This window comes from Notechis scutatus, chromosome 2 (genome assembly GCF_049901735.1).
Source record: "Notechis scutatus isolate UNSWTSFEM ecotype Mainland chromosome 2, rNotScu1.2, whole genome shotgun sequence".
Classification (NCBI taxonomy): Eukaryota; Metazoa; Chordata; class Lepidosauria; order Squamata; family Elapidae; genus Notechis; species Notechis scutatus.
In genome coordinates, this window is record NC_142010.1 from 197,111,407 (window position 1) to 197,129,145 (window position 17,739).

The 17,739-nt window shown below is 45.2% G+C and overlaps 1 protein-coding gene across 1 annotated transcript in view; it reads left to right on the plus strand.

Moving 5' to 3' along the window:
• Positions 1-17,739, plus strand: part of ERMP1 (endoplasmic reticulum metallopeptidase 1) — a 39,669-nt gene that overhangs the window by 3,416 nt on the left and 18,514 nt on the right. Inside the window, exons 2-7 of the mRNA XM_026675953.2 lie at positions 592-893; positions 2,036-2,163; positions 3,025-3,130; positions 4,560-4,706; positions 10,695-10,787; positions 11,325-11,537. Of these exons, the coding sequence (XP_026531738.1) occupies positions 592-893; positions 2,036-2,163; positions 3,025-3,130; positions 4,560-4,706; positions 10,695-10,787; positions 11,325-11,537 (989 nt within the window). The remainder of the gene's footprint in view (positions 1-591; positions 894-2,035; positions 2,164-3,024; positions 3,131-4,559; positions 4,707-10,694; positions 10,788-11,324; positions 11,538-17,739) is intronic.

Genomic DNA, 17,739 nt, shown 5'->3' on the forward strand with positions numbered 1-17,739 from the left:
TGTAATACTGTGCATATTGAAGGAAATGTGGTAGGCTTTTATGATAATGTAATACAAAAGTATGTAGGTTTTTTAATGGTATGACTTTATTATTTATAAATCTGAAGCACAGAAATCAGCAGGTCACATATAAGTGTATGAATGGTACGTTGCAGTAGTGAAGTTTCTGCAATTTTTCTTGTAGGTAATAGAATGTTACACATAAACCTCATGACCTACACATCATGAAAAAGTTATTAGAATTATTTCATAGTACATACCAATCAATTTGATACTTGAATCAGAACTTATAAGAGCTGTACATGTCATCCATATTTATAGACTGCTGTGTTTTAAGTCAGTGATTTTCAACTGGTGCCATATATACTACTGGTAGGACTCCAAAATAGATTAAATGGGATATAAATTGTTGAACCTTGAATTGAGTCTTTTAAAACTTACCATACACAATAAATGTAGAGAGTTCTTGTTAGTAAAAAGTGGGTAATTTTTTGTTTGTATAATAATAGGACCTAAATTTTTTAATGGAGTGATTGGTGGGAATTATGAAATATTTTATAATAATTTTCTAATGTTTTATATGTCCCATAGGAAATATTTAGAAAATATTACTGCAATTGGTCCGAGAATTGTTGGAAGTCCAGAAAATGAAATTTTCACTGTTGACTACCTCTTGAAACAAGTTAAAGCTATTGAAATTAAAAGCAATCATGCCCATAAAATCTCTGTAGATACACAGAGGCCAACAGGCACTTTCAGTATTAATTTCCTTGGAGGATTCACCAGTTATTATGACAATATTACTAACATTGCTGTTAAACTGGAACCCAGAGAAGGAGCTAAACATGCCGTGATGTTGAATTGTCACTTTGACTCTTTACCAAATACTTCAGGTAAATAAATCAGAGTATTTTACAGGAAAAATTGTGTTTCCCAGAACATTGTTTCTTCTCTGTTTAAAAATGAAGTTTAATTACACTTCAAAATTCATTTGTTTAATGCCCAGAAGTAATTCTTTATTAATTAATTACAATAAAATGTTTTGTAAATTTAATAATTGTTGAATTCTTTTTAATCCATTGTGTTTCTAGCCATCAAAGACAGTCACAGCATACATGTAGTGTAATTGAATGCAGTAACTATTTCAAAATCATTCTAATTGGATTGAGATATAAAATAATTGTTCTTCTGTTTCAACTTTTTCTGTTGAACTAATTCTCAGCATATTCATTTAAAATTGCATACTGTTTGTATGAACAATATATTATTTTGTTTACTTAAGTTTATATTGCTTAAAAACAAATATAACTTATTCATTTGATTAGATTTTGCAAATATTTATACATTTATCTTGGCAATAGAATAGAATAGAATAGAATAGAATAGAATAGAATAGAATAGAATAGAATAGAATACTTTATTGGCCAAGTGTGATAGGACACACAAGGAATTTGTCTTGGTGTAAATACTCTCAGTATACATAAAGAAAAGGTACATTCGTTAAGAATCAAGAATCATAACGTACAACACTTAATGATAGTCATAGGGTATAATCAACAATCAAATCAATTCAAAATCTATTGAACATTGTCCCAATTTCTCCTATAGAACATTCCAACTGGGGGGAAAACACAGCAATTAATGCTGTAAATCTTTTCAGGTCATGGATTATCTTCTTTTTACTACTATTCTTCCTGAAGGATCTAAATGTTTGTAATGGTAAATTTGGTAGTGTGTAGTTATACAATACAGTTCCTGTTTGTAATGAATAGTAAACCTTTTTTTTCTTTTTTATATTAAATGGCTTATATTTAATGTACAGAAAGGTATATAAAAGGTCCAAGCCATTGTGCATAACTGTAGATCTATTGCCATATTATTTTCTGAAATGTTCTGTTTCCCATCAATCCAGGCACTTTGAAGATAGGTCATCCATTTCTGAAATACCGTCTTCTATACTATGATCTTTTAAAATGTTCTATAATTATGTTTCCACCTCAGGAAATTAGTGTGTTATATATCTTATTATTTTAAGGTGCTAGTGATGATGCTGTCAGCTGTTCTATAATGCTTGAAATACTGCACACACTTTCAAAATCGTCTGAAGCTTTGCAACAATCTGTTATATTCCTGTTTAATGGGGCAGAGGAAAGTATCTTACAGGTAAGAAAGCAGCACTGAGTAGATTCTTAATACTTTAATATGAGCAAATGTACAGAGTTTATTCTTTAATATGAAACTAAAATTGCTATGAAGGTGTACAAAATGGAAGGATTATGACAGATACTTGAATAAAAGTAAGAATTTTTTTTTTCTTTCCCATCATGGCAGTGAAACTGAGTTTAGTTCTTGCTCTTGGTTATGTGCACATGTGTGGGCATGTGTTTTATGAAAACACTGTATTGCAATTAAGAAGAGAATAACTTGTTTTACAATGCCCAGGGAGGTGACAGTGCTTATTTAAAATAGTCCTGCCTTCCTTGAGTTAGGAAAACTGTTGTAACAAGCTGCTCTTGTGGAGGAAGAAGATCAAAACACCTTGAAATACATAAAATGGCTATGTTTTCTGTCATTGTTATTGCCTGGCAAGATTAAGGACCCTGGTTGTTGGGGGCAAGATGCTGACTCTGAAAACCGCTTAGAGAAGGCTGTAATCACTGTAAAGTGGTATATAAGTCTAAGTGCTATTGCTATTAATCATTTAGATTACTCAGTCTTTCAAATGTGCATATTCTCTTCTCGGACTGTGAAAAAACTGGCCTGTTTAACCTTTATTAGTGAATTGTTGTATTATGTATTCTTTTTGCATTTCATATCATATAATGTTTAAACATATTTAATATATGTCTATTAGTTTTATGATGCTGGCCTGTAGCATAATAAACTTTGAACTAATTAAACAAGAAAGCCAAGAGAGCAGCAAAAGGTTTTTCCAGAACTAGAATCTCCTTTGTGCAATCAGAAGGTGTTTCAAACATTTTTAATATATATGTTCTGTCCATTGTCTTTACTGTTTAAATCCAGGCTAGTCATGGCTTCATTACACAACACCCATGGGCTAAATCAGTGAAAGCATTTATTAATCTGGAGGCTGCTGGAGTAGGAGGAAAAGAACTTGTGTTTCAGACTGGTAAGATTTTTAATACCATTATGTAAGTCTTGTGACAATTTCATTTCAAAATCACAATGCCTACGTTTTGATGCAACTTTTCAGTTGAGGAAGATCACGATAAAATTTTCTTTTCTGATAAACAATTATTCTGCTTTCATTACTTGCTATTAGATGTACTTTTTATTGGATTTTTAAGCCTGTCTTAAATGATTCTTCATTACATAACTATTCCATTGCTACCACAAAGCTTTTATTGTGGCCTTTTAAAACAGATTATTGCAATAAAGGGGAATTAAAAGTGGATTTCTATTGCTTTTATAATTAGATTTATGAAATTTCATTGGCGTATTGGGTAATTGGTTTAAATACAGTTGGTATTTGTGAATGTAAATGTGTGTTGAAAAATGTGAAATGTAAATGAGGAGAGAGAGCTGACTCCTTTCCAGAAGCCCTTTGTGACCCAGGTCCTGCTTCTCTGGGCTAAATGTTTACTTTCATCCAGAAGTCAGTACTGTTTAGTCTCTGCACAAATATATGCTTGGCATGGTGGTATCCCAGGGCTATATCAGTCTGTCAGAACTGACATGGCATTCATTTTTGTTCTATGACATTCCTGCAGCTTGATGGAAAGTGATCTGCCAATATTAATGGGATTAAACCTAAAAGAGCTGGAGTTTAACATCAATCTCCATACACTGATCTCAGCTCTAGGCAGTTTATAACCTAAGAAAGGCGTTAAGAACCAACTGGGTGTAGCAAGTATTTGGTTGCTTGCTACAGAAATTTATATAAGGAAGATTCTTCCTTATGTAAACGGCCAGCTGAGTGGCATAAAACATTTGTGTCAAAGTATTGGAGGAGTTTTAAGACAGCTGGTACTAATTCATTGTTAGTAAAAAGATACTTTAATCGGATATTGCAGTTTCTTGTGGAATGGAAAATCACTCATATATTTAATTGGGTTCAGTTGGATTCCACTCTACATTCATTTTTGGACTTTGGCTCTTTTAGCAAATGCCATGACTTTCACTTTTTGGAAATTATCTACCAGTCCTATTCCATTTGCAGTGCTGAACTACAGAGCTTATTGGCATTCTAAGTTGTATGTGTGAGCAGGAGATAACACCTACATCATCTCCATATAGGACTATTATGTTGGGAGTATAATAATCTGTGTTAGTCACGGTGTTGGTCACAGAGTTAAAGAATAATTAACAAAGTGGGGCCCTGAAATATATCCCTGACACCTTGTCACTCTCAAGTGTGTCACGTTAAATGTGGGAAACGGAATGGGACAAGAGGAATTTAAAATTCCTGTGAATTTGCTTTATTTAGAATATTTAGAATCAAAACCATGTGTTTTGCTTATGGCAAAGCACAAATTAAAATATAGAACACTAAATTAAAATTTATTTTTATTTCACAGTTGTTTTCTTAATTCTTGCAGGACCTGAAAACCCTTGGCTGGTACAAGCATACATCTCTGCTGCTAAGCACCCTTTTGGTTCTATCGTGGCTCAAGAGGTGTTTCAGACTGGTGTTATCCCTGCAGATACAGATTTCCGTATTTACAGAGATTTTGGCAATGTTCCAGGTGTGTTAGATAGGCTTAGCAGGATAGCTTTTGGGGCTGTACTTGGAAGGACAATGAAAAATAGGTAGGAGGATTGTCAAGCTAATAAGAGCAAAGAAAAGTTTGTGGTACAGAGCTGTCCAATGATGTTCATGTCTAATGTTGGATGTGCACATTGCAGATTTTCTGAGCCAAAGAAGTAGTAAGGTAATGAAGGTGAGATTACAAAGACAATGGTTTTATTAAGAATACTGAGTTAGACAAGGAGAACCTCCCTTGTTCCCCATTATGGCTGGGCCAGCGCACATTCACAGTGCTTTACAGCCCTCTCTAAGTGGTTTACAGAGTCAGCATATTGCCCCCAACAGTCTGGGTCCTCATTTTATCGACCTCAGAAGGATGGAAGGCTGAGTCAACCTTGAGATTCAAACTGCCAACTGCTGGTAGCCGGCAGTCAGCAGAAGTAGCCTGTAATACTGCATTCTAATCACAGCAGCACCATGGCGCTTCATAGTTATTTTAACGTTACTTGTCAATAAATTAATTTACACTGCTCAAAAAAATAAAGGGAACACAAAAATAAGACATCCTAGATCTGAATGAATGAAATATTCTTACTACCGTGTTTCTCACATAATAAGGCCGGGCCTTATTTTTGACCCCAAAAACGGCTAGGACGTCTTTTCGGGTGACTTAATTTCCCCTTGCATCCTCGGGTGGGTGGGCGGGCGGCGACAGCTTGATATTCGGGAGACCTTCGGGTTCGGGCCACCGTTGCTTTCCCTTCTCCCCTGCTGCCCCTTCTCCCTGGCTGCCGCGGCGTTAGAGCAACGCCGCTGCGGCGTTTAGCGCAGCCACGTGTGCCAGTCAGGGCTCCTCCCTGCAACCGGAGCCCTGAGGAGACACTTGGTTTCAGGCGCTCCCGTCTTCCCTTTGCTTTCAAGGTAAGCGAATTATTTTACAAAGCCTCCCCTGCCCGAGAGGGCAGCCCAACCCACGTGGGGAGGCTAATTTCGGGGCCTCTTCCGTTCCTCCCCCGACCTCCCTACACTGCGCGCCTCTGACGCGCCGGTCCCTTCAGCCCAGCGAGCTCTTCCACCTCAAAGAAAGGCCAGGCGGGCGGCTGCAGAGCAGCAGCAGCGGGTCTGAGCCGCCGCAGCGGAAACAGCCACCACCCTTAGCCCGACGCTGGGAGAACGAGCGAGGTTGGTGCCCGCCAGCCCATCTTTCCTGCCTTTGAGGCACCTGCACCGAGCGCCTCCGCGGCTCGGTTTCCCCTACCGGCAGGTCCTCCTTTCGTGCGGAGGGCTGTGGGGAAGGCGCTCGCCCGAGAGGATCTCTCCCTCTCTCTCCCCGCAAGGTCAACGTCTGCGCTGCGGAGGAGAGGGCTGCAGCCGGTTCCTTCTGCTTGCTGAGAGGTGAGGAAGCCACGGCTCGCCTGGGTGAGATTTGGGAACGAGGGCAGGACGAGGCACACACACACCCGTGGCTTGCTTTCCCAGCTCTGCCCAGCATTTACGGCTCTGGCGCAGCCGTGGCGGGCAGCGAGCGCCTCCCGCCGGACCCTCCGCTCATCCTGCCAGGGCCGCGCCAGAGCCGTAAATGCTGGGCAGAGCTGGGAAGCGAGCTGCGGGTGTGTGTGTGCCTCGCCCTGCCCCTCGCTCCCAAATCTCACCCAGGCGAGCCGTGGCTTCCTCACCTCTCAGCAAGCAGCCCTCCGGCAGGGAAACCGAGCCGCGGAAGCGCCGGTGCAGGTGCCTCCAAAGGCAGGAAGGACGGGCTGGCGGGCGCTAACCTCGCTCGTTCTCCCGCGCCGGGCTAAGGGTGGTGGCTGTTTCCACTGCGAGCTGCTCAGACCCGCTGCTGCTGCTCCGCAGCAGCCCGCCTGGCCTTTCTTTGAGGTGGAAGAGCTCGCTGGGCTGAAGGGACCGGCGCGTCAGAGGCGTGCAGTGTAGGGAGGTCGGGGAGGAACGGAAGAGGCCCCCGGGAAATTAGCCTCCCCACGTGGTTGGGCTGCCCTCTCGGCAGGGGAGGCTTTGTAAAATACCCGCTTTACCTTCGAAAGCAAAGGGAAGACGGGAGCGCCTGAAACCAAGTGTCTCCTCAGGGCTCCGGTTGCAGGGAGGAGTTCTGACTGGCCGCACGTGGCTGCGCCAAACGCCGCGGCAGCAAGGGAGAAGGGCAGCAAGGAGAAGGAAAGCAACAGTGGGAGGTCTCCCGATATGAAGTGCCCCACCAACGCAGGTAGCACCATATCCGGGCATGCAACAAAAGTACTTCCTAACGGCAAGCCCCCCCGCTTCCCCCATTTTGCATGTTTAATATGGGGCTTAATTTGGGGGGAGGGGCTTAATTTGATTTTATGCCAATAAAACATGGTGGGGCTTCCTATTGGTGGAGGCCGTATTGTTGGAAAAACACGGTAAATACTTTGTTCATTACATAGTTGAATGTGCTGACAACACAATCACACAAAAATTATCAATGGAAATCAAATTTAGCAACCCATGGAGGTCTGGATTTGGAGTTACACTCAAAATTAAAGTGGAAAAAAACACTACAGGCTGATCCAACTTTGATGTAATGTCCTTAAAACAAGTCAAAATGAGGCTCAGTAGTGTGTGTGGCCTCCACGTGCCTGTATGATCTCCCTACAATGCCTGGGCATGCTCCTGATGAGGTGGTGGATGGTCTCCTGAGGGATCTCCTCCCACACCTGGACTAAAGCATCCCCCAACTCCTGGACAGTCTGTGGTGCAACGTGGCATTGGTAGATGGAGCGAGACATGATGTCCCAGATGTGCTCAATTGGATTCAGGTCTGGGGAATGGGCAGGCCAGTCCATAGCATCAGTGCCTTCATCTTGCAGGAACTGCTGACACACTCCAGCCACATGAGGTCTAGCATTGTCGTGCATTAGGAGGAACCCAGGGCCAACCGCACCAGCATATGGTCTCACGAGGGTTCTGAGGATCTCATCTCGGTACCTAATGGCAGTCAGGCTACCTCTGGCGAGCACATGGAAGGCTGTGCGGCCCCCTAAAGAAATGCCACCCCACACCATTACTAACCCACTGCCAAACCGGTCATGCTGGAGGATGTTGCAGGCAGCAGAATGTTCTCCACGGCGTCTCCAGACCTGTCACTTTTGTCACATGTGCTCAGTGTGAACCTGCTTTCATCTGTGAAGAGCACAGGGCGCCAGTGGCGAATGTGCCAATCTTGGTGTTCTCTGGCAAATGTCAAACGTCCTGCACGATGTTGGGCTGTAAGCACAACCCCCACCTGTGGATGTCGGGCCCTCATACCACCCTCATGGAGTCTGTTTCTGACTGTTTGAGCAGCCACATGCACATTTGTGGCCTGCTGGAGGTCATTTTGCAGGGCTCTGGCAGTGCTCCTCCTGTCCCTCCTTGCACAAAGGCAGAGGTAGCGGTCCTGATTCTGGGTTGTTGCCCTCCTACGGCCTCCTCCACGTCTCCTGATGTACTGGCCTGTCTCCTGGTAGCACCTCCATGCTCTGGACACTATGCTGACAGACACAGCAAACCTTCTTGCCACAGCTTGCATTGATGTGCCATCCTGGATGAGCTGCACTACCTGAGCCACTTGTGTGGGTTATAGACTCCGTCTCATGCTACCTTCTTCTTCTTCTTCTTCTTTTTCTTCAGCGTTTGTCTCGCGCTCTGGCGAGGTCCGCTAATGTCCTTGAGTACTGCTTCCACGCCTCTCTGTCTGCCACGTATGTCGGGTCTGCCTCGCGATCTCTAGATCGGCCTTGATCGTGTCCATCCAGCGTTGCTTAGGTCTACCACACGGTCTCGCTCCTCCGACAATCACCTTCATCACAGATTTGATGATGGATTCTTCCTTGGCGCGACTCACATGGCCGAACCATCGTAGCCGGGACTGCCTCATGACCGTGGGGATGGGCACGACGTTGAACCGTCTGGGCGCACTTCTTCATTCCTGACGCGATCGAGTAGGGTGAGGCCTACCGACCATCGGAGCATTCGCATCTCCATTGTCTGGAGTCTGCTTTCAACTTCTTTGGTCGTCGGCCAGCACTCTGCGCCGTATATGGCCACGGGCGCACCACAGAGTTATAGATTTTCGCCTTCAGGCGCATCGGCATCTTCTTGTCACAGAGGACGCCCGTGACGGACTTCCATTTGCCCCACGCTGCGTTGATCCTGGCTGCCACCTCAGTTTGTAGTAGGCCTTCTTCCCAAGAGTAGTTCCCAGGTACTTGAAGGTGGAGGCGCGCGGTAGCTCCTGCCCGTTCACGTGGATGGAACCTGTCGCTTCGTTGTCAGTGGTCAGGTATTCGGACTTCTTTAGGTTCAACCGAGCCCAAACTGCTCGAGGCGGTCGTGCCACTGTTGGACTAGGTGCTCAAGTTCAGCCTTGCGCAGGTTGGCCAGGAACACATCATCGGCGTAGAGCAGCTCCATGGGGCGGGCGTGTGCAGGTCGTGGTATAATTGTGTCCATCACCAGAATGAACAGCAGTGGTGAGAGAGCAGAGCCCTGGTGTACGCCGACGGTGATATTGAACTCCTCTGATGTCCCAGCTGCCGCTTTTACACGGCTTTTGTGACATCTGTATAGGAGTTGGACCCATTGTACAGTAGCTCGGGCACGCCGTGATCTCGCAGTGCGCACCAGATGAGATCATGCGGGACTCGGTCGAAGGCCTTTTCCAAGTCCAAGAAGGCGGTGTGGAGCGGGATTTTCTTTCTCTCTGTGAGCCTCCATCAGCATCCGCACACCGAAGATGGCATCGGTGGTGCCGCAGTTCTTGATGAATCCGCCTGGTTGACGCTGATGTCGACGATGTCCCGAATGCGCTTATCGAGGACGCGTCAAGATCTTCATAGTGTGTGACAGTAACCTGACCGGTCTGTAGTTGGAGCAGTCCGCTGGGCTGCCCTTTCCCTTCCAGATCGGAACAGTGGTGCTGCGGTACCAGTCGTGTGGCACTATTCCCGTGGAGACGATGTTGTTGAACAGCTCGCACAGCCACAATGCCGAGCCCGGTAGTGCCTTTTTCCAGAAGTCGGCAGGGATGTCGCCTGGTCCTGTTGCCTTACTGTTTTTCATGGCCTTGATGGCGCCGGTGACCTCGCTGGCGTGAATGCCTGAGACTGGGCCTTCGACGGGGTCACCTCGCGGGGTTCGTGGGTGTGGGAACTCCTCGGTGGAGATCTTCTCGAAGTATTGCCGCCACCTCTCGGCAGCGCCTCTGGGGTTGACGATCAAATTTCCCCTTCGTCGTTGATCCCATGAAACTGGTCAATGTCCAGGGTCTTCCTGTGTCTGCTTTTGGCTAGGCGGTAGATCTCATTCTCGCCTTCTCGCGTGTTCAGCTTCTTGTAGATGTCGCCGTAGTGGGAGCTTCTGGCTGTCGCTACTGCTTTCTTGGCTGCCTTTTTGGCCGCCTTGTACTCGCAGAGCTTTCGCTGGTCTTGTCCTGAAGAAAGGCCTTGTAGAGCCGTTTCTTCAGGTGCACGGCATCTTGTACTTCCGGTGTCCAGAGCCATGTATCTCGTTCGATGCGTCTCCGTCCTGGCTTGGTACAACCAAGCTGTTGGCAGCCGGCAGTGTGAACAGTGCTCTTCAGCATGGACCACGTCCGTCTCATGCTACCACTAGAGTGAAAGCACCTCCAGCATTCAAAAGTGACCAAACCATCAGCCAGAAAGCATAGGGACTGAGAAGTGGTCTGTGGTCACCACCTGCAGAACCACTCCTTTATTGAGGATGTCTTGCTAACTGCCTATGCTTTCCACCTGTTGTCTATTCCATTTGCACAACAGCATGTGAAATTGATTGTCAGTTGCTACCTAAGTGGACAGTTTGATTTCACAGAAGTGTGATTGACTTGGAGTTACATTGTGTTATTTAAGTGTTCGCTTTATTTTTTTGAGCAGTGTAGTTAGGAATACTTTGTAAAGTTATATTACAGGGTTATATTAAATAACATGATTTGATTTAATTTTGCTGACAGGAATAGATCTGGCTTTCATTGAAAATGGTTACATCTATCATACAAAATATGACACGGTGGATCGAATTTTGACAGATTCTATTCAGAGAGCAGGTTAGTGTGTGCAGTTTTTCATGACTTTCAATGGCAAGATAAGATTAAATTATTGTTCCCCTTAATGAAAATTGAAATTAATAGGCCCAAAATCTCAGTATCCTAAAGATAACACTTTGAAAATAAAAAGTTTATGGATGAATGTAATTAGGTAAATTAATTTTGCTTCTCCTATATTAAGGAGTTTGGGCAGAGTTAATTGATTTTAATTACTAAAAACAATTTAGATATCATAGCTTACTTTTATATACTATTCCTTGAATATTTCCCTGATTACATCTTACTTGCTTCTTTATCATTATTGGCCCTGCAGTATACTGAATTATTTCTCTATTTATATTGTTTTGTAATTAATTTTAAAAACTCAGGCCTGCAGTATATTGAATTTTGTCCAGCCCATTTACTGTTTCCCTTTCAATTTTTATTTGTTTTGAGAATTTAAAAAAATCAGATTCCAATTGTTTCATGATATAATATTAACGAAATGGTGTGCTGATAAAAGACAAATCCTTAATATATATTATTTTTCTCCCCAAGGTGACAATATCTTAGCTGTGCTAAAATACTTAGCAAAGTCAGATATAGCAACCAAATCACAGGAGTATCGACATGGAAATGTTGTCTTCTTTGATGTTCTTGGCATGTTTGTTTTGGCTTACCCAGCTCGTGTCGGTGCCATTATGAATTGCATCATTGCATCAGTTGCCATGCTTTATTTAGGCAAAAAAGTTCTACAGCCAAGAAAAAGAGGTAAGTTCATTTCATGTTCTGTTCCACACAGACAACACCCAGGAATATTGTTCTGTTTAAGGATAAGGAACTGTATATAAAATATAGAAAAAGAAGTAGGAAGTAAAATACATTAGAAGCAAAAGTAAAGGAAAACTAAGTAAACCTTGTTTGCATATTGTGGCATATGGATTTTGGGCAGAGGTGGGTTGCTGCTGGTTTGCACCGGTTCGGGCAAACCGGATGCTAATTTTACAACCGGTTTGACAAACCGATAGTTCTGATGACTGGCTGGCCCCGCCCCACCACGCCATGCCCCTCCCAGGAGTCCCCACATGGCCCATTTTGGATCCCAGGTAAGTGCTGGGCCTGGCCATTTTTGCCCTCCCAGAGGCTCGAGAAAAGCCTCTAGAGCCTGGGGAGGACGAAAACGCTCCCCCCCCCCTTGCCATGGTGCAAGAGGCCAACTAGACCACACCCACCATGGCCATGCCCACCCAGCAACAGGGCAGAGTACTGGTTGCTAATTTTTTTGTAGCATACCCCTGCCTCTGGGGCCTGCCAAAGCCACTACTTTGCAGATCTGAGCCAGACATTGGAGTGAGGAAAAAGAGAAAAAAGAACGTTTAGCTTTGACAACTCTGCTGTCATGAAGCTGAGAGCTGATCTGGCTGCTACCAGTAGGACCTCCTCAATTGTTATGGGACATGCTGCCAGTTTAACCAAAAATTGGAGACAGCGAGAGAAGGAATGGAGAGAAAGAAAGAAAAAAGAGTAAAGTTTATAGCTGAAGCAACCAGAGATGCTGGAGAGAAAAGGACGGAGACAAGTTGGAGAGTAAATCAGTTGGAGAGAACTGAATTGAAGGATTAAGTGTTGGTTCTTGTTTGAGGAGAGGAGAACAATCCAGGGGTTGCTTTCCTAAATGTCAGGAAGCAAATAGCCAGTGCCCAAGACCCTGGAGGGGTAGGAGGAGTCTGCTGGTTGCACTGCGGTAGCTTCACCTAAGATTGGAAGAAACAGAGAGAAGCAGCTGCTGGTAGGGAAGCTCTGGTTTTGGAGGAAAGCTGGACAGAAGACCCTGAGAGAAATTCTTCCCCCTATAGAGAAATGGAAGGTATTAAACTGAGGTGGATACTAAGCGATAGTAAGAACACTCCAGTAATCCCAGCCAATTCCTTTTTGTTTCTCTCTAGTAAAGTCCAGAGGAAGATGGAGAGAAACAGGAGGAAGCAGGGGAGATAAAGGGGGATGGTCGCTGATAGGCAGACTTAGTAGGAAGGCTCAACATCAGAACTGTGAATTATACCCATCCTGCTGTAAATAATTGTATGAAGTCGAAAGCATAAGCCCTCTTCTATTGTTCTGTGTCTATTGCCACCTTTGCTCAGAGATAGACCTCCAGTTCGAAATTAAACCCTGTCACACTATAACATATAAATGGCACCAACAACGGGCTAATTATCCCCTTGTTAAAGGGCCAGTTGTTAATACAGAACATGGATATGTGACAGGGAGGAGTTACTGAATCAAAACAGACCAGTTACCAGAAGCTTGCTAAGGCATTTGGTGGTGGTCAGTGGCAGATTAAGGCTCACTGGTGCCCTAAGCACTGACAAATCTTGGTGCCCCCGTCCTTTGTACATACTGTATAAACAAAGCCATGTTCTCAACTTTGTGGTGCCACCTTTGGGCCTGATTCCCTAAGCACATGCTTAGTCTGTTTAATGGTTAATACACCACTAATGGTGGTGATTGTGGGGGCGGGAGTGAAGGCTTGTAAATGGGAAGGTCCAATGCAAAGCATACAGGAGATGCTACATGTGCAATGATAACATCTTGTGAGAGGACAGGCTGTCTGCAAAGTGGCCAGCATCTCCTGGTGCCCTGTCCCATTAAGATCTGAGCTTGCTTGTTTTCTTGCAGATGTTTCATTACCTAAAATTAGGTAACATCATCAGTGCTAGTTAAGAAGTGGGGTTTGCTCTCAGTTTAAATTCCAATGGCTTTTCTTGTCAGTGTTGGCAGAAGTTCTTCGATTGGGCTGTTTACTGTTGGTTGGTTTGGCAGTTCCTTGATTGGGGTACTGTTTATACTTAAAGGATTTTTAAACTTTTCAAGTTTAAGACTTGTGGACTTCAACTCCCAGAATTCCTGAGCTAACATGACTGGAGGAGGAATTCTGGGAGTTGAAGTCCAGAAGTCTTAAAGCTGTCAAGTTTGAAGACCCCTGGTTTATTTGATTGTTGGTCTGATGTTAATCTTGGGTCATCTGGTTGCTGGTGGGGGAGGTGTTTTGGTCTTTTTGTCCTCTTTTTGGCTTGTTGATTGTCTCTTTTGCATAGATATTGTTTATGTCTGTGAGTTTATTGGTGGCTAATTTGTCAGAGCACACAGAAATTTCATAGCATTTTTGGACTTGGCTTGGTCTAGGGTGGTCACTGTTTCCCAGTTGAAACTATGGTTTAAGTCTGTCCATATGTTGTGAAATTAAAGAGTTTTTATCATGTCTTCTGACTGCTAGTTGGTGTTCATGGATGCGTTCTGCTAGTCTTCTGCCTGTTTGTCCTTCACAGTGGTTGTTGCACTCATTACACTGTATGTTGTAGATGACTCCTGGTTTTTATTCTAGGGCTGCTGGGTCTTTTGGTTTACTTAGGATGTTTTAAAGGGCTTTAGTTGACTTTTGTGCTATGCTGATTCCAAGTGGTTGTAGTAGTCTGAGATGTTCTTGAAGTATCCATTAAGACCTTTCCCTAGCCAGCCCAGCAACCAATAACTATAAAAGCTGAGCAGAGAGGCAGCTGGGTGTGATGGAGTTGATGCAAGAGAGAAGATGGTTTGTGAAACTAAAACAGCCTGAAGCACCCTAAGGTACATAGAAGATTTACTGTTTTCAGAACTAGGGCTCACAAAGAGAAATAGTAGAGGAACAAGAGTTGTCATAGTTTTGGGGAAGAGTGGCATAGTACTAGCATTTGGGTACTTGTAGGTGTATCATCTAGAGGCCAGTGAGAGAGTATGAGTCAGGAGTAATTCTTTGGAGAAGTCTGAGCAGAAGTGAAGGAAATAAGAAAGAAAATTTGAAACCCAACAGAGAGCTTTCAAGTAGCTTGTGCAGAAACTGAAAAAGGAGGGATGTGGACTGTTTGGAAAAATGTTGGAAAGGAAGGACATATCTGAGGATGATGTGGAGGCTGAAGCCATATCTGTGCCAGTGTAATTACATGGGATGGAGGTGGAAGAAGAAGAAGTTCCACAGGACTTGCTATATTTGAACAGCTGTCAAAAACAGAGAGCTGGACAAAAAGAAGCAGGAGGCTAGATTAGCCACATGCTTTATAGTTACCAGTACTTAACAGGATTATAGAAGATGGCTAGATTAATTCTGTGTTGCAATTATGAATGTTTTAAGATGGAGGTTGTTAGGATATGTGCAGAGTAACCCTTGTGTAAAAAGGATATGCACACGGAAAATGGTTTATGAGAATAGTTATGAAGAAATATACAGCCACACAGAATTGAACAAGTTGTATTAATGTTTACTTGAAGAAATAGCACAGTCCAATAAACAGTCCATGTCATACACGTTTTTAACAGTCCAGAAATGGGCGTTGGTAGAAACTACCATGAACGCCCTTTCTATCTATGCTGCAAGAGAGCCCAGGATGGGTTGACTCCTTCCTATGACATCATTTAGCTGAGTCTGTACTAAGATATAAAAGCCAGCCCCTGGGAGAGACCCCAGCTTTGGCGAAGATACTTGACAGACTGAAAGGTGTCTCTGAAAGCACAAATGAATACAGAAATATGTCTTACCCTCTCCGGACGAATCAAGGGAGGGGCTGGGCTCTCTTGCAGCATAGATAGAAAGGGCGTTCACGGTAACTTCTACCAATGCCCATTCTCCATGCTGCATCGAGAGCCCAGGATGGGACATACCAAAGCTTGCATGTCCACGGGCGGGTTCTTGTCCGGCTCATCACACCAACTTTGGAACCACTTGTTGAAGCACCCGTCTGCCGAAGGCTGCAGTCGCCGAGGCAAAGGCATCCAGACAGTAGTGTCTGATGAAAGGAGACGGAGATGTCCATGTGGCCTCACGACAAATCTCCTCCAAGGATGCTTGGGTCGCCCAGGCAGCAGAAGTGGCCGTGCTTCTGGTAGAGTGTGCCGTCAGACCTCGGGGAACCAGAAGAGCCGCAGCTTTGTAGGCCTGCTCCATGCAAGACCTGACCCACCTGCTAATAGTAGGAGAAGAGGCCTTGTGCCCCAAGTGAGAAGGGAAAAAGGAAACAAAAATGGCTTCCGACTTCCTGAAGGAGGAAGTGCGCTTAATGTATATTCTAAGAGCCCTTCTTACATCTAGCGTGTGCCACTGCCGCTCTAAGTCATGGTGCGGGAGGGGGCAGAAGCCAGGCAACATAATGTCCTGGGACCTGTGAAACAGGTGTTAACCCTTGGAATAAATGAGGTGTCCAGATGAAGAACAACCCTATCGTGAAAGGAACAAAGGTCCTGTCTGATGGAAAGAGCAGCAAGCTCGGAAACCCTCCTGGCAGAAGTGATGGCAACAAGGAACACTACCTTCAGAGTCAGGAAACGGAGAGACACTGTTCTAAGGAGTTCAAAGGGGGGCTTTGTAAGGGCATTAAGGACCATATGAAGGTCCCAGGAAGGATACCTGTGAACCACCAGAGGGTGCAGGTTGGAAGCCCCTTTCAAAAACCTCCTGACTAAAGGGTGATGGGATAAGGAAGGAAGCGAACCCCATGAAAGGACCGAGGAGAGGGCCGCAACCTGCCTGCGTAAGGTGTTGGGGGCCAAACCTTTCTCCAGCCCATGCTGAAGGAAGCTAAGAACTTCTGCCAACTGGGCTGAAGCAGGCGAAAGACCCTCCCTGAGGCACCTTCGGGGAAAAGGTGACATCATAGATGCGCCTTGTAGAAGGTGTGCGAGATGCCAGGATAGTGAGGATAACCCTTTCTGGAAGATCAGCCTCCTCTAGCCGCTGCCGCTCAAATGCCACATGGTCAGCTTGAACCACTGGGGCTCTGGGTGGAGCAGGGCCCCCTGGTGAAGGGAGATTAGATGGGCTGGGATCCTCCAAAGAGAAGCCACAGATAGGTTGACCAGGTCTGCAAACCAGGGCCTCCTTGGCCAATAGGGTGCCAGGAGGAGGAGCTCCGCTCGTTCCTCCAACATCTTCCAAATTACTGCCAGAATGATGGGAAGCGGGGGAAAGGCGTAGAGGAAACCCTTGGGCCATCTGCACCAAAGAGCATTGGTCCACTCCGCTCCCTGGCAAGGAAACCTGGTGAAGAATCTGGTGACTTGGGCGTTTTGAGGAGTGGAGAAGTGATCTACCTCCAGTGTTCTGAATCTGAGGGAAAGATCCCTGAATAGAGACGGAGGAATGGACCATTCTGCCTGTTTGACTAGGCTCCTGCTGAGCCAGTCGGCCCGGGAGTTGTCGACCCCGGAGATGTCCGCCGAGATCGACAACAGGTGTTTCTCTGCCCATAACCCCAACCGTAGAGCCTCTCTTATGAGGGCTTTGGACCTCGTCCCCCCTTGCCGGTTGACATCAGCCTTTGCGGCCATGTTGTCCGTAAGGACTAGAACATGAGAGCCGGTCACTGATTGCCTGAAATGCTTGAGAGCCAGAAAAATGGCTCTGAGTTCTAGCCAATTTATGGGAAGGATCTGCTCTGATCTGGACCAAACGCCCTGAGCTATCTGGCCCTGCGTATGGGAACCCCAACTGGTTATCACTAGCCTGTCTGGGTCTCTGAACAGGAGTCCCCTCCAGATAGATGGGGAACACCACCAATTGAGAGATCTCTGGATTTGTGGTGGGAGCGGGACCTTGATGGATGAGTGGCTGGTTCCTACTCATTGGTAGGGAAGCAGGAACCATTGCAGGGGGCGGGATTGGAGCCTAGCCCATGGGACAATGCCAGTACAGGAGACCATCTTCCCCAGAAGTTTGGACAGCAGCGACAGGGGGACAGTTTGATGTTGCTGGATCTGGCTGATGATTTCTGCAAGGCTCTTTCCACGAGCTGGGGACAGGAAAACCTGGCACGACGTGGTATTGATGACTGCTCCCAAGTGTTGCAGTTTGGTTGTGGGAGAGAGCTGGCTCTTTTTGGTGTTGATGAAAAATCCATGGCTCTGGAGATATGACAGTAATTTGCAGATCCCGATGGGCTGCATGGAT